Source organism: Nipponia nippon, unplaced genomic scaffold (assembly GCF_047370975.1).
Source record: "Nipponia nippon isolate SJK-2023a ecotype South Korea unplaced genomic scaffold, ASM4737097v1 scaffold_11, whole genome shotgun sequence".
Classification (NCBI taxonomy): domain Eukaryota; kingdom Metazoa; phylum Chordata; class Aves; order Pelecaniformes; family Threskiornithidae; genus Nipponia; species Nipponia nippon.
Genome location: NW_028262302.1, coordinates 3,427,570 through 3,452,950, shown reverse-complemented (window position 1 = coordinate 3,452,950; position 25,381 = coordinate 3,427,570). Strand labels below are relative to the sequence as shown.

The following is a 25,381-nucleotide window of genomic DNA, read 5'->3' as shown; positions in this document are numbered from 1 at the left end:
CGGGCGGGCGGGCGGGGAAAGGGCAGGGCTTCCCCACGGACGTGCGCACCGAGGGAGGGGAGGCGGGGCCGGGCACGGCGCCGGCAGCAGGCGCGGCAGCCTGAGCATGCGCGGCGGGAGGCCTTTTACCGGCCAGACCGGGCACGCGCGCGAGGCCCCTGGGGCGGTGGCACCCTCCCGCATGCGCGCTAGCGGGCGGGTGTGCGCGCCGCGCGCGGGCGGTGGAGGGGGGTGGGGGTCCGCGCAGGCGCGGCGCGAGGCCCCGCCCGCCTCAGCCGTGCGGCGGCGGCGGCGCCCCCCCGCGGCGGCGCGATGGAGCTGGCGGCGGCGCGGCGCGCGGTGCTGGCCGCCGTGCGGGGCACGTGCGCTGCCGACCTGCCCCGCCTGCTGCACTGGATGCGCAACACCAGTAAGCGCGGCCCGGCCCCGGGCGCCGCCCTCCGGGTGCCGCTGCCGCCGCCCGGCAGCTGGCGAGGCCCCGCGGACAGGCCCCGGTCGCGGGGGGGAGGCCCGGTGGGCGTAGCGGGCCTGAGCCGTGTACCCCGGCCGGGCGAGCGGCTCTCGGAGCTGCGGCCTGGATCCCCCCGTCCCGTTACGGTGCCGGCACCGAGCGGGCGTCCCCCGATCCCCGGTGGCGGGCCGGCGGCCGGCCTGCGGGAAAGCCCCGCCGGCGAGGCGAGGCGAGGCGAGGCGAGGCGGGCGCTGCGGTAGCCGGAGCGCGGGGGGGCCTCCCTCCCCCGCGGGGCCGCGCGCCAGCCGCGCGCGTGCCCGCCTAGCGGTCGCCGGGCTGAGGGGAGCCGCGGCCGGGCTGGGGCGCTCGGCGGGGCGGGTACCGGCCGGCAGCCCCCCGCCCCAGGCCGTCCCTTACGGAGCCGCCTGGCCGGGGCGCGGGGCGCTGCCGCGGGTTGCGGTGCTCGGGGAGGCAGGGCGGGCCTGGAGCCGTGGCGCAGGCCGCCCGTCAGGTGCCGCCCGCCCTCCCCGGCTCCGAGCCGGGGTTGCTGTGCCTGAAGCTGTCCCTTGGCACCGGCCGGCGTTTCTGGGCCGCCGTAGTCAGCGGGCTGCCGTGTCTGTCGGAACGGGAGTTGGTGGCGTGCTTGGGGTCTCGAGTGCCGTGGCTGAGGTGCAGGCTCCGGGTTGTTCCGCCGGCTGTGCCGCAGAGGCAGTCGCTCCTGGCAGAAGAGCAGCAGGACGGACAGCCGGGGTGGTAACCTCTTAAACTCTACCGCGTGCAACGTTAGAGGTCACACGGAGATGCTCTGTTCCTGGCATATCTGGAGATTTTTAGATGTTAGTCTTGCCTTGTTCAACCTCACGCATGTTCACAGCAACCTTTCGGAAGCTTGCAAATAGCGGTTTGAGCTAATTTGCAAACACTACTTTCCCCGCTTAATGTCATCGTAACATAGCTTTCTGTTTACTTTCTTGTTTGTGCCTCAGTATAATTTCATCAACACGCTGCAATCAAGCATCTCATATGACAGATGAAGAAAGGAAATGTGGGTCAATGCACAAGCTGTTAATTTGCAGCTGAACAAAAAGATGACATGGAAAACCTGAATATAGGCAGTGCACTGAAGCTGCAGGCACATAGTGCCATGCTGAATAAACTGGCTAAACGCTGCTTAGTTTGTGGGTATATTTGCATTTTGGCATTGCAGATAGAAATCTTGAAGGCCCCCCCGAATCCTTTGATCCAGTCTCAAGCAGCCAGTAAGTGTGTGTCCTGTTTATTAATCATTGCCAGTTGGGACAGTAAACTCACTCCCTGGTGATCATGTGTTGGGGTGGGAAAAAATGGTCACCCGGTACATTACTTCCCCAAGTCACGCCCTGTTGCACTAGAGTTATTCTTGTTCAGGTCTTCTGTTCCAGCACCTCCGCTTTAGGGTAGAAACGTCTTCATAAGCAAACACACGGGGACTGTTGCACAAAGGCCAGCTATGACACCTGGAAGTTGTCCGGCTATCCAGGTACTTAGAACTGCAAGCTCACCGCTGCCCAGTGGTTTGCAGCTCCCAGGGCCGCTTGGATGGAGGGAGGCAGGGAAGGTCCTTCCCTGGCTGAGCGGGCCCTCTGCTGGCATTACGGGAAAGGCGCCAGCTGGGGACACAGCCTTCGCCCTCCTTGCTGGGCGCGCAGCACTCCCACCCCAACGGGGTCTTCCCTAGCAAGGACGTTGCCATATGTTTCAGAGCATCTGCGAGTCAGCCTTCGTGATTAGAGCAGGGATGGGGCTCCCTAAGACTTGAAGGCTGAAGTTTGATGGATGTAGTTAGTGTTAATTATAACTAAACATTCTTATTTTCTCTGTGTGTGTACGTACACAGATATATACACGCATGTATATGTCTACGCATATGTGTGTATAGGCATAATGGTAGAGCAATGTGCTATAAGCAGTATTTCATCCCTTCATTTTTGGGTCCTTGTCTGGATGCAGTAGCATGCTCTGCTTGCTAAACAGTGTCTGGGTTACTGTAAATAATCTTGTTAGAAGTGTTTTTCTTCCATCCAATATGCTCTAATTTAAAAATCTCTTTGAATTTCATATGCAATCATTCATATTGCTTGTTCACTTGATGTAAATCATTGCAGCTCCTTCTACACGACGTTAGTTTGTGTGGTGCGCATATATGGCTTTCTCAGCTTCCTGACTCCTTTACAAATACTGTAAAGCACATGGGAACTTACTAGTGAAACTTGAAAATGCTAAACTGTTTCAGTTAGGAAACACATTCTTACTCTTTTCTCCATTTTGATTCTATTATCGTGCTTTACCTCTACCACAGGAATTTTTAGCCAATGGCATAGTTTATGTAGACTTGCAAAAATCCTTTGTCAATGAATAACTTTTAAAATTTTTCTTTTTATGCTACAGCTTCCAAAAATTCTTGTAGATAGATAGTTTCTGTGAAAGACAAGTATGCTATCGTTCCTAGTCTTTATTAGATTATGACCTCTCAAATATTTTTTTCTGAATTTTAGTGATCTAGATCTATGCCTAGGTCTTTCAGTGAAAGGAAATATATATTCTTGCTTCATATTTACTCTTCATAATTAAGGTACAAGCTAAAGCATAGATGAGGTTCCAAATTTTGAACTATTTTGTGCTTGGTACATCTGAGCGATCTGTGTCCTTCTATTTTTATATTGTTTTCATCAATACTGGTTGCTGCTGCTTCACCATGTACATCATTTTAAAACTAACATAATTAGTTCTGTAGTTGCCATTCAATGGCTTTTAGGTTGTATGCTGTAGTTCAGAGGACTGAGTAGACAGGATACATAGGGCAATCAGGATCAAGCAGCTGGAGTAATGAATATAATTTAATCTCTGTAGTCTCCTTGACAGGCCCTCTTCAGAATCTTTTTTGTTTTAGGATTCTTATAGTCACTATCCATGATATTTTATTGTCTTTGCTTACAGGCTTGTGCTCGATAATAATTAATACTGATTGTCTCTCTCTTTTTCAGAAACAAATAATCATTGTTCATGTCTTGGCTGGATGCTCTTAACTTATTTTCTGATAAATGAAGTTGCATTTCGGGCATCTGTATCTTTGGCATTTCCTTACAGTTTGTGATTGTATTTTGCCAAGTGCTGATGCAGTATAAAGCTATAGGTAACCATATTTGTTCCCAGGTGTGTCATTTGGGACATGTATGACTTACTTAGGCTAATTTTATTTCCCAGATTGCCACATTTGTGGAGAAATTGCATAGAATTTGGCCTATAGAATTCGGTCTCATGCTAGTGCTTGTAGAAGTTACCAGTTTCTGAATCTGTTAATTATGACGTTTTAAGTAAAAGTATTAATGCTTGCCCAATTTTTGTGATATCTTGAGGTGCTGCAGTCTCCCCCTTTAACGTACATATATGTGTACATGTAGGTATATGGTAGAGGAGAGGGAATTAGAAAGCTTTGTGCCTATCTGTAAGGACTTTTCGTTGTTATCTAATTAAGATCTGTTTCATTGCCTCTTTGGCCCATTAACCTGTTCATGTTTTTCCACTCTGCTTTTTCTGAATGGGTGTGTCCTTCTGGTTTATCTCCAGTTTTCTTTTTCTTCACCCTGAGCGAGTACAGGACTGGAGTAAAAGAGGTTCTCTCTCTCTCTCTCTCTCTCTCTCTCTCTCTCTCTCTCTCTCTCTTACTGGTTTTATTTTCCTGCAGCACTGAACAGTAAGTAAGCAGAGGCATTTGTCCAGCAGGTCATGTTCCTTTACCCTTTTTGCAGTTTCCCCGGAGTTTCAGATATTTTGGGTGATGTCCTCAACACAACACTCTTGATGACACTTCTCTTTGCATGGTTTCTCTGAGCTGCTTCTGTGGCTGCATACTGACAGTAACTTTTACTGTGGGTTTTTTTCCCCTCAGAATTGTTATGCTTGAGTAATTATACTGCCCGTTGTAATGCCTAGCTAGTGCTGTAATAATTAATATTGGTTGGACAGAGGATGGTGAGGAGCTGGTACCTAGGTTTCTGCTGCTGTACGCTGAATACAGCTAGGGAATTTGGGGTTCTCTCTGTGCAGAGAAAAGACGGTTTTATGTGAGATGCTAAAAAGTTACCAGATCTCTGTACCACACAGAAATAAAAGCCTAGTCTTTGGCAATACAGATGTAGGAAAGAAACAAACCTCTGATGAACAAAAGAAAAAATGTTGTAGGGATGGGGGGATAATATTCTGAATGAAAAAACTGTAAGCAAAGGAGGATAGGATAAATGGAAACAAAAATGGCATCCTCACAGATAAGTTGTTTTTCTGTGGTGTGTGGGTTCTCTCCCCCACCCTTCTACTGCCATCCTATTCCTGTTTCTGTCAAGATGTTGAGCTTATAGTTTTACTTCCAGCTGAGGAGGACTGGGCACAATTCCAGCGTTAGCTATAGTCAGGCTTTCTTCCTCCCTCATGCCTCTCTCCCTAGTAAAGTGTACATGCAGCCTTAGAGTAAAGCCCTGCATATAGCAGTTGCCCTTTAGGATCAGTGTTGTCCCAAAGACGGTCTTTTTTATTAGTTTAACTTAGTTGGTGTTTTCTGACTCGCATGGTGTATGCATGGAATGTTATTGAGAAACTTTTCAATGGAAGAACCAAATTATTTTATAGTAGAGCAAGTTATCTAAAAACAAGACTTTTATATATGTGGAGCTGAGAGAATGTTGAACAAATTCTCACTCTAATCATTTCTGACTAATCTTCCTTAGTAGTTACGGGAATGTAAGTGTATGCAAGATGCTGTTCATTTTCTTCTTTGTACGAATACAGAATAAAGTAACCAGTCATGCTTTTTTTTTTTTCTTTTTGGTATTGCAAATTCTAGAAATTCCAAATCTTTACGTATGATGGAGGAAGACATTACTGTTTTAAGGCAGCTGCTTAGCAACACTGCTTTGCTGTTTCGCAATCACCCAGCTCTTCCCACACACTGCAGTGAAATGTACGTCATTTCACGGTGACTTGCATTCCAGCTTTTCTTTAGAGTTAGTCTTAGATCTCAAAGAAAATGAAATAATAAGAGTTGGAAAGAATAACAGGAACCTTTGGTGTCTTAACTGAACTTTTTTATTATAGGATGATTAATGCTTTAATATCCTTCAATAACCACGTTCCAGAAGTTCTGGCTAAGAAAACTTGGGTGAAGCCCAAGAGCTAATTCAAACCACTTGGGGAAATCCCCCTGAAGATCCCCCCTCAGTTGGGTCCCAGCATTTGATGTATAACTTCTACATAAATGTGTGCATGGTCAGATTCCCTCTCGCTCCTCCGCTGCCCAGACTCTTAAGAACTTTCAGTAGCAGGAGAGGTTGCATTTGGTAAGAATGGGTGCTGGAGAAGATAAGCAGTGAAAGCAGAATTGATCAAGCTATCTGTATACATGAACAGAGGTATAGGAATCAGAGGAAGTAAACACAGGAATCCTAATTTCGAGATTGAAGTCACCAAACCACTCTACTTACTGGCAACTACTGAACACTTTTGCTGTACTTAGAGCTTTAATGCAGACTACAAAAGCCTGTCTCTCAATTCATGTCAATGAAGCACAGATAAGGTGATAAAAAGACCCTTTATGGTTTTTCACGCACTGTCGTGGAGTCTAAGAGAGATTTAAAAAATATTTTTTTCAGCAGGGCTAAAACTGACTGTTCTAATACTAGCTTTTACTTTTTTTTTCAGTCATGTAACAGTAAAATAAAACAATCTCACAAACTTTTTCCATTCCATGCATTTAATTAGAAACATTTAAATATAAAGCTAGCATTTCAAAGTGATGTACTGGTCTGAATGGCTGGTTGTTCCTACAGTGATGTATTACTCAAAACAATCATTGAATAATAAACCGTTGCAAATCCTGTAAGTTAAGGATAAACAACATATAATTAAGTATGAATTATTTTTTTTTCTTGTGGATTCACTTGTACTGGGAGCAAACCAGCTTTTTAAGAGATTGGCGTAGGATTTAGTATTGTGACTTGAAAGTTGAGGGCAGTCAGTGCTGTAAGTTCAGGTGGGTACCTGAAAAAAATTAACTTCACTGGACCATGGTGGACGTGCTGCTTTAGTACAGTGTTCTGCATATGGAGAAGAAACTTCTCATCATACTCTTTGGAACAGACTAAGTTTGTCCAGCTTTTTCTGTTAGGTACTTCATGATCTAGGCATTACTGTGTTCCGAGACCTGCTAGGTAAAATTATCAGATGATGATTTTCACAAGACAAGAATAGGAAATAGTATAAGAAAAAACTTGACGCTTTTACAGGAAATGATCTTTAATGTTTCCTTTCAGTACTGTTGTTACTGCAGGTGGAACTAAAGTGGAATGAGTCTTTAAAAGGATGAAAGCATGGGTTTTTGCAATGTAACCAGTATAGTGTGTAATTTTTGTGTGTGTGTGAAAAAGCAATTTAGGTCCAGGCTTCTTATCCAGATTGGTAGAAGTAATTTATCCAAGTAAAATATCCTTTCAGAAGAGATCAAAATAGCATTGCAGAGCCACATTAACTGGAATGTATTTCTTTCTTTGTTAAAATTACGCCATACCAAAAATCTTTTTTGCTAGTCTGTTGTTTGGTAAACTAAATTGGGATGTTACCTCTAATTTGATGAATCACCAACTTTGGGAATTGGCATTAATTTCCTTAGTTGTGACAAATGATACCGCTGCGAGAGAGGTCTCAAGAATACCAAGTACTTCTAGGTTGTTAGTCACTGAAACTTAATAATGGTGGGGAAAACTAGTGATTGTAAAATAGGTATATGACTTCCCTTGTTTAAAATTTAACTTCGAAGCTTCTTTCAATTTATGAATGTGAAAGACTTGAAGAACTAATGAAATAAGCTCTGGTTATATTCCTATTGGAAAAAGCTGATTACTTTCTACCAATAGCAAAGCATGCTTAAGGATAGAAATAGTATTCAGAGTTCCTGAAGAAGCTGGTATACTGAGGTCACAGATTGCTTCTCAAACTGTTTAGCCAAAAAAGGAGATAGTAAGGTTTTAGAGATGTGGGACTTCCTCCTTGACCTGTTTGTTCGGTATCATTAAAACAGACTGAATGATTAAATTAACCTCATATTAAGTAACATGGATGTTAATATTTGCTTTTTACTTCTGTGAGTCTGAATATATATCTAGAAGACCATAAGGTCCTTGCTGTTATGGTTGCCTTTGCTAAATCCTCATCTTCCCACGTGACATGTAATCTGTTGTCATTTGGAAATCATACATTGCTTGTCTTCAATCATGTATTTTGCAGTGCCAGGATGTTTAGATGTTGCTATAGCGGTGCTCTATACCTGGTGTGAAGCTTTGTGATGTTTTCTTAGCTTGTGTTATATTTGCTGTAGAAAGGCTGAGCAGCACCAGGGTGTTAATTAGGCTTTTTGCAATGTGTTAATTAAATTTTATAAATGTGTGTTGAGTAGATCCAGTGGAACCGGTTTTTGAAGTAAAATACAAACACTATGCACTCAGACTTCCTCCATAAACAAATGATTGTGATTCATCTTGCAGTATTTCATGAACTGTACGGTTCTTTCCTGGTTAGTTGTCTGTTTGGTGAACACAGGGGTTGGCTTGCACACTCTCCATTTCATATATATGTAACAGGCACTAAAACGATATAAAAAATAGTTTTCTATTTTTGTGTCTTCTTTGAAGATCCCTTGTAAGGTGATACTGAGATTCTCAAGAGCGAACAATTTGTTGAACACAAGGGTGGAGTTGATAAAACTGTACCAGCAGAGGCAGAAATGCGTATTTTCATATTTGGCACCTGTGTTCTGTACTTGATGGCAATCTATAAATATTTACATACTGCAAAAGTAAATGAGTTATTGTGGTAGCTGTTGCTGTTTCTTGCTTTGACAGGAATGAGGCGACTCTCGGTGTCTGAGTTCAGTCGCAGACCATACACGCAAGTGCAGTGTTGCATGCGCAGCTTCTCCCGAAGCTGCCATTTTGTCATCTCGGAAGGAGTGTGTTCAAACCTCCTCCTCTTTTTTTGTCCCTGCATGCTTATGCTTTACAGTATTAACTGATAGTTGGGAAGGAGCATTTCCATTCGTCATGTGTTTTTCAGTATCAACGTTTCAACAGTTTTTCGTTTGAGCTGCATATGTGTTGTAAGATTTTTCCTTAGGACCTGTTTCATACAGAAAATCCACAAGAACTCTTGCGTGTCATACTTTGTTTTGTAAGAAGAGCTGAGGGCCCCATGTAAGATGGTCAGTGTAGTGACAAGGCTTGTACAAATGGAAGTGAAGGCAGGGAAGGGGTATTCTGGATTTGAGGAAGATAGGTGTGCTACCTATCTCCTACTGAATGTATCCATTTCTCTACTGTAGAGCTGGGGCACTGAATAGCCTGGAGAGCTGTGCACCGCTAATGTTGGCCAGAAAAGGTCACTCAGGCCATGAAGGAGCAGATCCTATTGACGCACCAGCTCCGGGAGAAAGAGAGCTGAAGTTCTGCATTTGCAGTGTGATGTGGCTGGCCTGGTGGTCTATGAACATTTCCTGCATTTCATTAAATGCTATATATGAATTTGATACTCTTAACAGGCAGTATAACAGCTGGATGAGCTCTCTTGCATAGTAATAGTATTGTTTTAAAGCATGTGCCAGATGTAGGGGCTTATTGCCCACAGGCACTGGTCTGTACAGCTGCTAATATCAGCTTTCTACTCTCTCGTTCTGTCTGTAGCACGATTTTCCCCCTTCTTGCTTCCTCAGATGTTATCCACCTCAGCAAACTGTGGCTCCTTTGCGCTCTGAGGGCCTGTCATGGTGCTGACAGTCCCAGTTAAGCACCAGTTAAATCTGTCCGCTTTCCCTTCCCATAATCTCTGCGTTTACTTCTGTGCTGTGTCACATCCATAGAAATCCTCCCTGAGCTGACCAGAAGAATCACTCACTGCTTCTGGGATGTTCTTAACAAATCTGCAAGTTGTTGGATGGACTGTGAGGTTAACAGGAGATGGGTGCTCATTAGAGGTTTCAAATTAAAATGCTGACAAGCTGGAGTTGCTGCATTGCACCTGTTGTGCTGTTCGTGCTGCTGCTGTTGCAGCTGCCGCCTCTATCACTCCTGTGTTCCTCAGTGCAAAGTCTGCATCTCTTTAGGAGCTGAGGTTCTGGAGAACTTAACTGTGAGCTCTTTGGAACAGCAAATTGTCTTCCTATTGTGTAACAACTATCAATGGTATTGTGCCCATCAGGGCCTTGGAGCATTACTGCTATACATTTAATAAATAATAAACCAAATATATGTTAAGGAAATCTGGATGATTTAAAGTTTCTGCTGCTTACTCTGGAGGATTCAGGATTATCTGTTGGAGTCACTTTTGGGACGTGTTGAAAGAACCATTTACATTTACACTCTAAGAAGAGAGTGTCTTGCAATAAAGAATGAGGGTTTCTTTAATCATATTGTTCTCACGACAGTGCTTAAGCAAAAAGCATTTCAGAAGCATTTCATAGTTAAAAGTTTAGCTGGTCTGTGTTTCTTATAGTAGCCTTAAAACTTCTCACTGTTTCTAGCATTGCCTGTGTTCCACAGGAGAGATTAGGTATATTAGCATAGAGAAACTTGTAGCAGGTTTTATAGATTTATTTTGAACCTGCTTGCCATCAAGCTTGTCTATACTAATGTTCCCACCTGGGACAGCAGTGCTAACAAATACTCACTTTTTTTAAACACCTCTAAAGCTGTCAGATCTTTTTTTGGTGGGTGATATATGTAAAAACCACACTCCCTGCCCAACATGGTGGCTGTCTAAATAGAACAAGAAACAAACCAGAAAGGATGGGGAAGAGAGCGCAAACGTCTATTTTTAGACAAGAATCAATAGATGGGTTTGGTATTTTTTTCAGGATTAGGTTTGTGGTTGCTTTTTGTTGTGTGGTTTTTGTTTCTTTCAGGGGTGTGTAGTTTTGACCTGAGATGTGCCTTTGTTTAGAACCCGTTCGGTGCCCTCGGAGCAGTGACATGTCCAGACAAAAAGAAATTTCATCCAGTCCTTTTGGGGAAAACATAACAGAAAAGGAACAGAGTACAGGCGTACAGCAGATCTCATGCTGAATGTCAGTTAGGAATAGGGCTAACATGAAACTGGGGTGTGTGAGCAGGATGTTGGCTGCAAGATGTGAAAAGTCTGGTTGGTGCAAATAAACCTTTAGCTGGAGTAATGTGTCTAGTTCTCAGTACTGCAGGTCAGAAAGGATGAGAGAGTCCAGAAGATCCAAAGGGGAGTGATGAGAATGATCAGACTCCTAGAAAGAATGCAGAAAAGGGTTGGATAAGTGGATCTTGTTTCTTCTAGAAAAGAAGACTGGTGGGACGCATAAGTCTTTAAAGAAATAAAAAGTTGCTATATACAGGAGAGGAACAAACTTTTCTGTTATTTCCATTGTGAGTGACAGAGAGTACTGAGTTTAAATTGTGGCAGAGGAAATCTAGATCAGTTATTAAGAGAAGTATTCCTTTCTAATAGTAAGTGTAGTCAAGCACTGGAATAGATTGCTAAGGGAGGTTGTAGAGTCTCCAGCATTAACAATATTTTTTAAAAGAATGGTTTGGAGAAGTAGTGACAGTTATTATTGATTTCAGACTTGGAAGAAGAAAGGATTGGTGACTTCCCAAGGTTCCCTCTCGATCTTTTTTCTAGACGTCTTAAAAAAAAGAAGTGTTAAAGTAATGCAGAGATATCCTGGAAAAATAGCAAGATTTACAGTGTGGCTTTGCAAAAATGTACTGGTTTACATCCATTCCTATTTTCTTTCACATTTGAAATATTTCGATAGTTTAAGTCATGTAAAACGTATTGTGAGTTGAACTGTTGAACTGTGCATTATCCCTGATTTTTTTGTAACCACTTTATTAGAAAGATGGTATGTATAAAGAGAAACTTGTATAAAAAAAAAAGCCGGCATTCAGGCAACTATGAGTTTTGTAATTTCTCCAATAGTTCAAAAACATCTTTGATGTTTTTATATCTTAAGCTGAAACAGTATCACTTTGGTGGCAGCCCAGACCATCATATGTGAGTTATAAGTTTATAAATATGAAAATAATTTGAGATTTCAAAAAAGCACTACGTTTATTTTAAGTGGCAAAGTTATTACAATCCAAATCTGTCATTGGCTGGAAAAGCTAACAAAGCCTGAAAAATGCATTTCAAATAAAAACCTTATCCATCTGGTATTGTTTATGTCTTGCAACTGTATTATACTGGTCACCACTTAGTCCACATGATCTACATATGATTGTTCAGGTTTTGTTTTGTTTTGTTTTGTTTTTTTGTCTTGATTTATAGATGACTTTGATGAGCTTGTGGTGAGTAACAATGATGTTGTGCTCAAAAATATTGCTGAAGATTTGCGGAATCGTTTACCCATCGAGGCGATGTTTAATTCGGAACATCAAGCTATTCAGAAAGTAAGCTAATTGTTATGGTCTCCTTTTGCTGAACCACATCATTTATTTGGGGACTATGCTGATTTCAGTTTTAGTAGTAGTTCATAATAGAGAATGGGCATGGGATTGAGGTATAGGTAATCTCAGTTTGGTTCTCAGGTCTGTTGCTGCATGATTGTGTGACCCCAAGAAAGTTGCTTCATAGTTCTTAATACTTTGATCATAAGTTGTTTGGCATAGCTTTCATTCTGTGTGGTATGGCACCTGTCACAGTGATTCTTTAATGCTAGCTCCATAATAGACTCTTAACAGCCCCCTTAAAGAAAACAGAAATACAGGGCCAGTGTTTTGCTGTTGCCATAATGTGGGCAGCCCAGAAATGATTTCCAGCTCTTTTCAGATTCTGATGGCTCAGAAAGAGGTGGGCTGTGAGTCCTGTGGGAGGGGAGAGCACCTTTTCTACTTGAGCTGTCAGTATAGGTGGAAAGCTAACACATTTCCCAGAGAAGTCGTGTGTGGCTCTTAAATGGGAAGAGTGGATTGGTGGATTGGCCCCATACATCAAGCCTGGGAGAGGGAGGAAAGAGGAGTAGGAGGATGAAGATTGTACCCCTTGAAATGCTGAGAAGGCAAGCATCCCAACTGGTATGCTTTTGATTGAAAATGACACCCGTGTTAATCTGGGGTGTTTCTAGATTGAGGCATAAGGCATGAAGATGAAAACATTCAGACAGTTGAAGCTGAGAATCAAAATTACCCTTTCTCCTAAACTTAAGTTACATTCTCCTCATTAAAGTGGAAGAGAAAAAGCTTCCTTTACCCTGTACCTCCTCTATAGCCAAGCAAGCACTAAGGAGACAAAATTCACAGCAGGTCCCCTACTCAGCTATTGAAACCAGCTTGCTTTCCTTTGTTGACTTCCACTTACTGGTTATTTCACTGGAATTTGATGATCCAGTTTACATGCGGGATTTGTATGGTTTAATTTTGATTTGTAACTTTTGAGTAGGGAAAAACTTGGATCTCGGTGATTTTGGGAAAGGTGGCACAATTAACTGTGTAACAGTGTAAGTGAAATTAAGAGACTTGGTTCTGCCTTTCTTAGGTTTTGTTCCTCTTCTCAGATACACCAGCATCCACTGCCCATGATTCATGTTGATGCATTCCTTTATGATGATGATTTTGTTGATTCATTGTGCGAGGAGGGGAAAATGAGTAGGAGCTACTGCACAGAGTGTGGCTCATACAAGACTGCATCCTTAGGTAAGTGCTCTTTTGGGAACATGAGAAACAAATTCAGTTTAACTAAACTGGTTTGCGCACTGACTCAGCTGGACAGCACAACATCCAGCTGATGGAGGACTTTGTCCAGACTGGTGCAGTACACAGGCCAGAATTATTTCCCATAACCAATGGAAGGAGACTCCTACACACGTAAGTTGAATTAATTTGCAGTGTATGAGTGACACTAGTTGCCCACAAAAACTGGGCAGGGAAGAGGCAGGGCTATGTACCACTGAAAAGGAAGATGCAAGAGGAAGACAATACTGTAGGAGTCCATGCAGTAGCCTCAGTCTCCTCTCACATGCTGAAAAGCAGTAGAAAGCACCGTCTGTCTTAAAGCTTGTGTGTGGTGTGGTACAGATCAGTGCTGTCACCAGTATAGCGCAGGCATTGAAGGAGGAATGGTTTATATGGAGAACATTCCGTTCCTTAAAACCTTGGAGTTGAAATTCAAGCTATTAATATGTCTGCCCATAAAAAGGTTTGCATGAATCGTGTTGAGCCTTAGGTGCCATGTTTCCTTTTTCACTTAAACAATTCCAAATTACTTTGGTTTGTATTCTTTAGTATATGTCACTGTGCAGAAAAAGGTAATTCAGTTTCATGAAGGATTTCAAAATTCTCCATGTAAGGGAAGGAATCCCCAGGCTCGGGACAGACTGCTGGCCAGGCTACCTCTGATCTGCAAACCCTGGTTTTCCAGGGTCCCCAACACTAGTTCAGGCAGGAAACCATACAGGTTTTCAGTGATGATAACTCTTCAGATTAATATTTCATTGGTTAATAACACAGTAGGTAGTACTGCCCACCCAACACCTTTGTTCTGTTCTTATTTCCCAGAGTTTATTTCGCATTCCTTTTCCCTCATGGAACTGAAGTTTCTTTATCAACATGTACTGCCTGACCTGACAGGAAAGGTAGTGGTTGACGTTGGCTCCAGGCTTGGTGCAGTGCTATTTGCGGTAACTTCCAGCACAGGAATTCATATTTTATTACTGTGACAAACATTTTCCCTCTTCTCTGACTGCCTACTCTCGTTACTCTATCTTGGACGGGCCATTCTGAGAGGCACCTCTGATCTGACTCTCTGAACAGTTTAAGGTGCTGTTTACTAGCGATTTCAGTTCTTGTTCTGTTCCTCACAAGAGGGAATACAAATGACCTTGCGTATGGAGAGGAAAAGTCTGTTGTCCAACAGAGTAGCATATTGCTGTCACACATGCTGCTCTTTTGCTAGTTCCTGCTCTCTGTCTCCTTCGTAAGTTTGTCCTCTATGTCTTGACCATGTCTATATATAGATTAGTTATGTTAAATTCCTTTATGAAGCTGAAAAACTGTGAAATTATACAAAGGAAGACTTTGATACGAATTTGTCTCCAAAAACATATTGTCCTGCTCTGCGTTTTAAAATGCACATAAAATACTTCATCGAGAAACTTGAGTGCAATTTTGATTGCTTTTGGCATGGCTGGTGCAACATATGGCCAACAGCAATGCAAAACACACATTACAACTTTCTTACAAAAGTCAATGGCTGTTTAGGGCTCAGTCTTGGAAACGCTGGAGCATGTAATTTTACTCATCTGAATAATCTAATTTTGGGACTACTCAAATGAGGAAAGTTACTCCCATTTGTAAATATTTGCAGCATTGGGTCCTTAAATGGTAACACTTTTGCTAGCGTGAATTTGTTTTAAAGTACTTAAATGCTTGTATTCTTGTAGTAGAAGATAGTCTCAAGATAAAGCAGGGGAAACGTTTTAAAGAAAGAGTTCTCCTTTTTAATCATGTTCTTGGCTTGTATTGGAGGAGGGGTGACTTCAGCTTCACAGGTTGCTTTTCTGCTCTCTGAGTTGAATGGTTTCAGAAAACTTGAATAATTAGATTGTAGTACATAGATATCTCAGATAATCTGTATCTTCAGCATTGGTTGTTTGCCTTTGCCATTGTTGGAAAAGTGTAATTATGGTGTTCAGTGGAGACAATGGCACTTAAAGCAGTATCTTTATTAGGGCCCTGTAGGCTCAAGGATTTGTACTTTTTTTTTGCTTAACATCTCCAACAACTTTCCAAAGTCTGTCTGAAACGGAACCATTATTTGGGGCTTATTATTAAGGGATAATTTATCTTTTTTCATATGTACCTATATGAAGCACCTGAAAATGGCAGTATTACAATACTTAGAGGTGCTGACAAAGACTCTGTACCAAAATATCCCATTATATTACTGGTACATTGTCCTCCATTTTCACTCACTTTGACTATGTGTCTGTCTCATGGTTTGTTTGTTTTTTTTCTCTTGCTATTTTCTTCTTCCATTCTCCCAAGAAACAAAAATGTGCAGAGTCTTTTCCTTTCACACTATTTTTGTAACTGGTACTGGTTTTTTCCTTCTTAGACCATTTTCCATCTATTTTGCAACTGAAGTGAAGTTGGAGCTTTCCTTTTCTTTTTACTATTTTGACGTGTCATTTTGGATCTCTTTATTAAAATTCGGGAGACGTAAGTGGGAATTGCCAAATCAGGGGCTTAGCTCTGAAAAACATGTCACGTCCACTGAAAGATGTTTTTCAATTTGCTGTTTTAAAATGCTTTATTAATCTTAACCTGTGTTTTATTTTTTCCATTTTAATTGAAATTTTTGAACTTGTTTTAAAGGCCTCACAGTTACTAAATTTCCTTTTCCTAATGTAGGGTTATCTTTATAGCTCAGCATCCCAACTGTATGGAGTAGAAATGAATGCAGACTTTTGCCAGTTGCAAGAAATGATGATTACAAAATACCAGTTCATTGACAGAATAAAGGTAACTAAATATATGGTTTAGTGTGTATATTTTTAACTGCTGTGTACTAGGTATCCTGTTTATGTGAGTGGCTGGTAAATCAGCATTCTGAGAAGAAGTTTCTGCCTGTGCTTGTTTTGTTCCTAAACAAAGGCTTTGCATTAGGGAAAAAAAAATCTCATAGCAGAGAGGAAGAGGGAAATTATCAAAATATGATCACATGTGTTGAATCGCTTATCCTTTTTCCTGAATGGACTTACCTACTGGCTCACGCAAAACAGATGTATCTTAGCTGTTTCTCCCAGTGAAATCAATGATATTATTGCCACTAACTTGTGTGAAACTGAGTGTGTAAAGAGTTATCTGTCATGAATAACAAAACTGAATGTCTGTGTTCCATTAACGTTGGCAGAAAGATGTTCGTAGGATTTGCAAATTCGCATCTAAAAACACCTAAAGGACTTACGGCTATTGGTATTTCCTTTCATGGAATGTCAGTGCATATGTACCTTCCACAAACAAAATGGGTTTCAAACAATGTGATATCATTATGGGAACCATTTCCCTAGTCCCATTATGGAAATAACTACTACTATTTTAATGAGATTTTTTTTTTCCTTCCTGGGGAATACCAGTTATTTTGTTACCAGCAAAAGTTGGTAAGTTAAATATGATGGGTAGAATACTGACCTTAATCCTGTGTTGTATGTATGTGCTCTTGAATGGAGTCACACAAACTGCTGGGTGTAGTAATTTATTGGGAATTAAAGTAACCAATTTTAAACTGGAAAGAAGTAATAAAGTATTTAACACAGGGTAAGCAGTATCATTGGGTTGCCCAATTCAATCCCAGTTGCTGCCAGTTTATCCATAACCTTTGGTTTTTGCATATGTTTTGTGTTTATAACACTTTATTGTGATGAGACTGAAAGTTCAGTTAGGAACTCTATCAAGTTAACTCAGTGGAGCTGGAGATCTATATGCATGCTTTTCAGCCTTGTATATTCTTTTTTATAAGCCTTTTTGTTTTTCCTTCACACCTTGTAATTCTGCTGAAGTATTCATTTCAGAGCATAAAGATAAGAAAATAATAAGTTTTCAAAGCAGTGCCTGAGGACTTAGCTATTTGAGTCTCATTAGATGCTAATTTAGTCATATGACTGCTGTTATCACACTGCTTTGAACATTTCAATCTTAGATTTTTATTTCACCCCCAAATGAATCCTCTCTAGAGATGCATACCAGCTTGAAAAATAGTCAGAATCCAGTTGCTGATAATAATTTATGACACAAATTTGAAAAACTTTTAAGAGACCCTTCTTAAATAACGATTGTTTTTTCAGGATATTCTGAATTTTTATTAGCGTATGTTCCCAAAGGACAGCAGGGTGGAATAATATCTTTAGTGGCTAAATCTCTGAGTGAACCTTGTGTTTCTTGGGTCAGCATTTGGTTTGTTAAAGTACATAGAAAGTTGCTCAGCATCTTTTGCCATTTGAACAAACACTTAGATGCTGGGAGGAAAGTAAACAGTTCAACAGATCTTAGGAAACTAGAGACCTCAATTCAGAAATTGCCTGTAATCGAGAAAGGCTTGGTGTGTATTCCATTGGGCAACAGGGCTGTTTTAAAATCAGTTGCTGCCCCCTCTGTTGTGCCAGCACACAGCCAAGCAGGTCAGGGAACTGGTCCAGCTGAAAAAGAACGCAGCAAAAAAGTGGTGTTTTGGCTGGAGCAATACCTGGGTCTGGCTCATGGTGCAGCCACACGTGCTTAGGTGGTCCCACATTCCCCAATAGGAATGAGGATGTGTTTGGGGAGAATGGGGTGCTTAGGGCACTTTAGTCAGCAGGGTCACCTACTCTGTAAATGCAGACTGATTTTAAGTGTTATTCAAGTCAAGGAAACATCAACACATGTTCAAAGTGTCCCAGTAGTTTAAGCATCTTTCTGAATTGAGGCTTAAAATATTAGGACTGCCATTAGTAGGACAGTAAGAAAGTTTAGTGCTAATCATGACTTCCTGTGCTGCAGGAAGTCCACTGGTGGAGCAGTCCACCAGTCACTTGTGTTTGGATTAAAGGACTGCTGCTTAGGTTTTTTTGTGCAGAAATTCTGTGGTTTTGTTATTTTTGCCCCTTGAAAATAAGAGAGTAAAGCAAAATGTCTCCTTAGCTTCAGAAACAGTGATGCAAATCCCACCTACAGTCTAGGTAAATCTGGGTTCTGGTACATGAGTTCTGGCAGATCTAGCTGAGGCATGTTTTGCCAGTAGCTGTCTGTCCTGCCCCACTGCAGGAGGCTGTTGCCTGTGTAACAGGGCAGCAGTCAGGCCTATATCCATAATATCTCTACCACCCCAGTTTATGGTCTTTCATTTTAATCTACAGTTAGCAGTGGCCTTATGCAGAGGACATGAGTTGACAACCAGGATCTACTGTATATAGGACTGCTGGTGGTGGCCTGACTGGTCTGTCTTTTTCCTCTGCTGCCTGAATGCTTGAACTTCTTCTTAGTCAGCTCCTGTACTGCTACAGTTTACAGTGCACTGTTTTAAGATAAATTATTGCCAATCTTAAATGTCCTAAAAAGCTCTAACTTTCATGAACTAGTGGATAAATAGTTCAGATGTCCACACACTAGAGGTGAAAGTAGACATTTGACCAGTCATTCTGACAACTAAACTGTCCCTGTTTCTCAATGAGATAGAGCCTTCAAACACTAACCTGCCAGTTCTGGGTAAGGTACAAGAACAGAGTTGCTTCCGTTCCACTCACTACAGGTAGTGGTGAACAACTTGGCATGTGTTTAAGGAGATAAAGCTGTTTGTTAGAGTTGGAGCACTTCCAGAGAACCCATGGAATATAGCTCTCAAAGATGAAATGCTGTTATGCCTAATTTTTTATGAATGGTCGAGTTTTGTTTCTGTTATTACTGATACTGAAATATTTGTCTGTAATTACAATTGCTATAATGCATTCTGATAGCATGAACTGGAGTCATAAACTGTGGCAATTCGTCATCTGTTCCTCACTTGAACCCTTACAAGTTGCAGGGGTGGTAGTATCTGTTTCCTCTGTCAATCAGAACAGCATGCTTTGCATGTTTGTTATGAGGAGGAATACATAATTTACCCTCCCAACAAGTACTGATATATTGTTAAGTGGGCAAAATGTTTTTCAACAGATAAGTGCTTTTAATCTTCTGTAAAAACATTCCTCTTTCCTGTGAGAATTAAGAATTCCTTTTTACAATATTGGAAGGATTTGACAAAATGTGAATGTTGAATCCATCAGGTTAGTATATTCCCAGCACAACCTAGTAATAGGTCACACAGGAAGGAAAAGAAGTTCAGATTTTGTCCATTTTCAACATATAGGGATGCACTTTCAAAAAAATTTGTGGAATGCAAGTAATATTCAGGTTGGCTTTCTCTCCCTTTTCCCTTCAAAAGATGTTCCAATTTATGTTTCTCCTCAGATTTAGGATGTGATGTATTTCTCCGTGTTTAAGAAGAAATCAAACACATCTTGTCAGAGTGTTAATGAGCATCCATATTCTCCTGTCACTATAATCTCACCTGTTTGAAAATGACATGGTGTGCTAATAACCTTTTTGGTAGGTGAAGGTAGACGAAATCAAACCTGCTCCTATGCTGACTGGAGAGGCAGTTGTTCAGTAAGGTAAAGCACTTGCTGTCCTCCAGTGCCACTGAGCATCCTGCCTTTCCAGCATTCTCAGTCCCAATATATGGCGTGAGAATTCAGCTGTCAAACCTGGGTCTGCAGTGTCTTTTCTAGCTATAATCCGTTAGTAACCCACTGAGTCTGCGAGATGCCTTCTAATATCCTCAAAAAAGCTTTAGCTAGCTTAGCTTCTTTCCTGAAATCAATGAGCATTTGTGATAAAATTATACGTAAGTGAAATGTAACAGCCATCACATACATCATCTCCTCTTTTATGGCACACAGTGTTCTAGACCAAAAGTCAGATGTAGTTTATTTCACTTAATGTAATGAATTGAGTATTTTAATTAGAGGAGATACATCTGATTTTTTTTTTTTTCATTTTTTAAAGCTTATTCTGGTTATTTACTTCAGTTTTATCTACTATGAAGCCAGTGAAATACCCGTTTTTGTGACTGGTTCAAAATGGTGGTAGCAGGTGCTGTTTTATGTTGACGTGCTTCATGGCAACTTGAAAGCTGTATTTGTCTCTTAAATTAATTTATGCCTTGTGAAATTTTTCTCCTTCAGGTGGTTCACGCAGACATCTGTACTCAGGCTTCACTTCTTCAGAAGGCTGATGTTGTTGTAATGAATAATGTCTTTGAATATTTTCTTGACAGACAGGAACAGGCCAGGTAAGCTATGTGTCCGAACAAGTAATCTATTTCTTTGGCAATGTGTGTGTAACCTTGTGAGTTATGGAAAACCTTAAGGTTGTGCTTTTTGAAGTCACATGCATAAATCACATAAGGAAATTGTTTTAAACTGCCTACACTTAATTGTTATACTTAACTGCAAAGGTGTTATGGCAGTTGCTTGTTGTTAAACCCACTAAACACTGCTGCTTTGTTTACCCAAAGCTTGCCCTGAATCCTTGCACTGATCTGTTAAAATAGTATCTTGCTGTTAAAGGATCTGAAATTACTATATCAGCATAAAGCTTGATCTTCAGAAAGAAGACAGGTCACTGACTTGTGGATGTCAGAACTTTAATAGAGATGCACTGCAAAACATGGCTATTAATGATATTTCTAATGTATCTTCATAAGAATGTGGTAGCAAACAAACGTGTGGCTAAGGTTCTTCTCTTTCAGGTACAAGACACTCACAGATGAGCTTTTGCTAATGCAGCAGTATCAGTTTAAAGTGTAAATAACTTTACTGTCCAAAGTTACTGTGCCTTTAGAACAGTCAGTCAAAAAGAAAGGGTGCCTGTGTCTCCACCACCCCAGTCAACAGTCTGACATTCGCTAGCAGTTTCAGCTAAGGCTTGTCTTACTGCCCTTGATACCAAGTGGTGATGTCAACCAGAGAGGCACAGAGTGGATGGGTGAAGGGTAGTGGGTGTTTCAGATTGCCAGGAGATTTGTTTCTAGGCACATGACTGAGAATTCATTTGATTCTTGAAGAACTCAGGGGTAGTGGTTTAATGTGGCATTAGTACCATGAAGACAAATGACATTTGAAGAATGCTGGAAATTAAATTCTTTTTAGTCTGAATTGCTGTGCTGTGAGAAATGATCTGACTTGCAAAATCAGAAAAAAGGAATGCTGGGGGCTATATTTAAATACTCCGATTGCTAATGTCTTAAGAGAAGTATTTTGTCACGACTGCAAAGTATGTATGTAAAGAGCAGCTTGTTGTTAAGCTTAATAAAACAGTGCACTCAGAGACTGGATTTTCTTCAAAACTAAAAGTTTAAAGGGAACAAATGTCGATCTTTCTTTAATCCTAGTCCAAAGTGAAGGTGTTGACAGTGCAAAATGACATGCATGTATGTATCAGAGTTAAAAAGTTACAAAATGTAACATTGTAAGACCATATATTCCCTCTGTTTTTAATACAAAGCTTGATTTTGTTCATACAAAGATATTTGCTTAAATATTGATAGTGACTGATAAGCATGTATAGCAAGTCTTTAAGCTTAGTCTACCTCTGGACACTAAACTGTAAAAGTGTTAGATTCATTTTATATCAACTGTGGTTTATTTCCTGAAAATTGGTGACCTACTTTTAAATATGTTTCAGAGCTTGGGAATTTATCGCTTGTAATGTAAGAAAAAGAGGGTCCTTATTAGTGACAGTTCCAAGCCTTAGAGAATCGCTCTCAAAGCTCCAGGTAAGTTTCCTCAGCCAGTTTTAGCCAACACATTTTGTCGCTTTCTGTGAAAGTGGCAGTTCTGTAGTTGAGGTTAGCTGCTTGCCAGTATTGCTGTGAGGAAGGATATGTAATTTTATGTGTAGATTAAAAGATGTAGGACTCTGGATTCTGTTTCTGGGTTGACCAGCAACACATCTTCCTGTACTTTGATTGTCCCCACCTGTAAAATGGAAATCCCGGCCTATATCAGTAGGCTGCATGAATCATTGTATTATCATGTGTGTTAATAACAATACCTTAACTGTGAGGTTAAAAAAAACCCACAGAACGTTAGCAAAGCCATATTATGACATGAGTAAGTTTTGTGATATCCACTTCCATCAGACTTCTTCCAGGTAGAGGGGTAGAACCTCAGAAGTACAGATGTATTTATAAACTTCTAGAGGCAAAACCTTGAAATGTTTTCTCTATTTAGCTCTACATTTGCACATTGCCTTGAAACATGACAAACTGTTTTGTTAGGCCAGTGGGAGAAAGGGACATATTAAAGAAGGACCATCCCTGAGGATACTCTTGTCTTCTGACCTGCTGTCAGCAAGGAAAATGACTCATAATATGCCAGTATGAGCTGTTAGAAGTACAGATTAGGGAGAGATGTGGTCTCCCAACTAGCCAAGTGATTACCATCAGGTGCCTTGGATTGGTGACATGGCTTTAAATTGCAGTTGGAAACAAACATGACGACAGCGCAACTTTCAAAGATGTTGAACGCCCTGTGCTGTTGCTGCTGTACCCCAAGCAGTAACCACTTCCGATGGACCAACCTCTGCTCTGTGTCCATTCTGCCATGGGTCATCGGTAGATTACAGTTGTTACGTGTATGATGCCTAGACAAATTATGTGGGCTGGCTTTAGTTAGGAAATGAAACGCTGATCATACATGACAAGGTTGTTTATACAGTGGCTTGCTGGCCACAGTAGTCTGCTTTAGAGAAACTGAATCACTTATTGCCTGTATGCTGCTGGCTGAAATAGATCCTCAGCCCCAGGAGTAGCAATGCTGTCACTTGACCTTTTCTTGGAGTAGGCAGTAGTTACACAGCAGCTGAGAAGCCCTGTGTAGCCTTCATACAATACTCCCTGGGTGTAAAACAAGAAAGTACCTGTGATTCTTCCATGGTACAGTTAGCTGCTCCCTCAACACTTCTGTCAGAATGTTGCCCTCTGATCAGGGTGCTTGAGGCTTATGCAAATGCATACAGAGAAGCAGTTGTAACATGCTAGCAAATATCTAGACTATTGACTGAGATAATTTGCAAAAGTTATCTTTATTCTCTCCTATTTAAGTTAAATGGCATTTCCAGAAATGAATTTGTCATTGCTGCATAATTTGGAATGACTAATCTCTCTTATTATGTCTTGCCTTCTTAATGTTGTACTGACCTTGAAACTCCTGCTGTGTTTCTCAACGTTGTGTTAATTTAAGGATGTTTTCATTGTTTCAGACAGATATACAGCTCAGCCAATGGGTCGAAGAGATGCAGCTAAACTATGATGTGTATATGGAAAAGGATGTTGACAGAGAAGCACTTGAACAAATACATTTATACAAGATTCTCTAGTACCTGGAAAAATTTGCTAGTATCCTTGTAATAGCATTTATTTTGGATCTGAAATGAATTTGGATTGATTTGTGTGAATAAATCCGGTCAAAATTCTTATTGTGATTAATCTGAGTCATATCTGTGGTTTATAATGAAAAAGAGTCTTTTGAAACAGGTTTTCTTATGGAGGCATTCTGTCTCAACAGAGTATATTGGCTTTTAACTAGGAGATATCCTTATGGTTTGCTTTTTGCAGAAATGTTAGAAAGAGTGGCTGCATACTGATGCTAAAAGAATTTTCATTCACTAGCATTGTGCACTGCTAATGTTTGCTAAATATATCAAACCTAAGAGTAGCGAATCATTATTAATGTGAATGATAAGAATGCATTTAGCATAATGTTACTTAAAAGCTGCAGTACATTAGAGTTTGCTGTTTTGTTTTGGCACAGACTATTTATTATTATCAGTAATAATATTTATTATTAACAGTATTATTTTTACTGTTCCTCCTGTGGAATTTGTAGGTTTTCTTTCCAGGGTCTGCTTGATAACCAGAGCATCTACTGGCATCAGTTATGAGAAGCAAGTCCTTCCATTTAGTTAGTTGTCCTTAAGGTGGCTATTAATGTAAAATACCAAAAGACACCGAGGAGCCATTGAGAATTAACACAGCAAGCCTGGGACGACAGAACTCCGTTCCACTTCCTGCACTTCTGCTGGGAATGGTAGGAAGTGTAATAAGGGGTTAAGAAGCTGAAAATTCTGAACAGGTGTCACGACTTAGCGGAGGCTTGGTGGTGGCGTAAAACATTGGAAATTCGTAACAGAGCCTCCTCAGAGAGAAAAGATCCACATACGCCCACCACATTTATATTTAGATTTTACGTTCTAAGGATGTGAAGCTTTTAGTCAGCTGAAGAATGTTTCATTTTTTTAGCAAACGTTAACAATCCAAGCGCAGAAATATTAACTTCAGGAGTTTTGGACTAAGTGCATTGTGAATTTAGAAGCATTTTTAGTGTCTAAAAGTTTGCTACACAACCTATGCCTAGTGCAAACGGGAAGACTTTAAGTTGGATTTCAGTCTTCAGATGATTTACAGGTCAGTGAACTTGATAATATATGCTGTAAGCAAAAAGGAGCAGTGGCCATTAGGCACTCACTAACATAGTAAGTAAATGGTACTGTAGAAAGGATGGTGAGTTTTAAGAGTTCTTATTTTTCATGGTCTGTCTGGAGTGGAGGAGGATGTTTTCAGTATCACTTGAATGATACTGAACCACTGCCCAAATACTGTGTTGAATCTATTCTTCATGCATTTAAAAATGAACAAAGATGGAAAGCTTTCCTTAAAATGTTTATTTTATTAAAGTACAATAACTGAACTGTTGATTACTTAGTTGTCAATGAGACAAATGCCCCTAGAAAGGGAACCTAGGAGAGGCTAAGCAACGGGGTGGAGTTAATGCAAGGCTAATAGATCTAACAAGGAGAGAATAAAAAATGAGAAAAGAAATGCATGTGCAATTCAGAATGAGGAAATGAGCACTATAGTAATCAGTACAGTGGAAGCTGTGACTGAATTTGGAGTGTATAAATAGGCAGCTATAAAAGGAAAACTGACTGGGTCTTAAAAAGCTACTTCATATCCCTACTATCATGTGAGAAGAAAACACCATGTTGGAACGTTGCTTCCTTCTTCCAGAGGTCCTGCAAAATCTCCCGAATCAATTGTCAGGACTTTTGGCTCATGATACTGGGTATAATCTGTGCCCTGCACCTTGTTTTGGTAATATGGGAACTATAGCTTTCACTGCAGTTGTTTCCCCTTTTCATGCTGAGTCTTCAAATACTTTTTTTGGGTGTTGATCTTAGATAAAAAAAATTTCAATAGACTGGAGCAGATCACCAGCATATTTAATGACATCTGTATCTTCTGACTCTGGAAATAGCA

The 25,381-nt window shown here is 40.9% G+C and overlaps 1 protein-coding gene across 12 annotated transcripts; it reads left to right on the top strand.

Moving 5' to 3' along the window:
* The first annotated feature begins 251 nt into the window (after window positions 1-251).
* On the top strand, window positions 252-23,551 carry LOC104011801 (uncharacterized). 12 transcript variants are annotated; one of them, XM_087747171.1, is made up of 9 exons: window positions 290-409; window positions 1,438-1,710; window positions 11,822-11,943; window positions 13,047-13,185; window positions 14,047-14,168; window positions 15,901-16,011; window positions 20,247-20,353; window positions 21,748-21,838; window positions 23,326-23,551. In XM_087747171.1, exons 2-9 carry the CDS (start codon window positions 1,545-1,547, stop codon window positions 23,440-23,442), a joined length of 975 nt encoding a protein of 324 aa, XP_087603297.1. In that variant the 5' UTR covers window positions 290-409; window positions 1,438-1,544; the 3' UTR covers window positions 23,443-23,551. The 12 variants fall into 12 exon arrangements, with proteins under 12 accessions (XP_087603298.1, XP_087603301.1, XP_087603297.1 ...); XM_087747170.1 differs by lacking the exon at window positions 290-409 and adding an exon at window positions 449-1,287; XM_087747172.1 differs by lacking the exon at window positions 1,438-1,710 and having other exon boundaries at window positions 252-409.
* The last annotated feature ends 1,830 nt before the right edge of the window (window positions 23,552-25,381 follow it).

Bases quoted from the DNA above. Each gene is read 5' to 3' on its own strand.
- LOC104011801 (XM_087747171.1), top strand. From the start codon at position 1,545: ATGGAAAACCTGAATATAGGCAGTGCACTGAAGCTGCAGGCACATAGT. The intron at 20,354-21,747 runs GTAAGCTATGTG...AATATGTTTCAG, and splicing joins GACAGACAGGAACAGGCCAG to AGCTTGGGAATTTATCGCTT. The intron at 21,839-23,325 runs GTAAGTTTCCTC...TCATTGTTTCAG, and splicing joins AATCGCTCTCAAAGCTCCAG to ACAGATATACAGCTCAGCCA.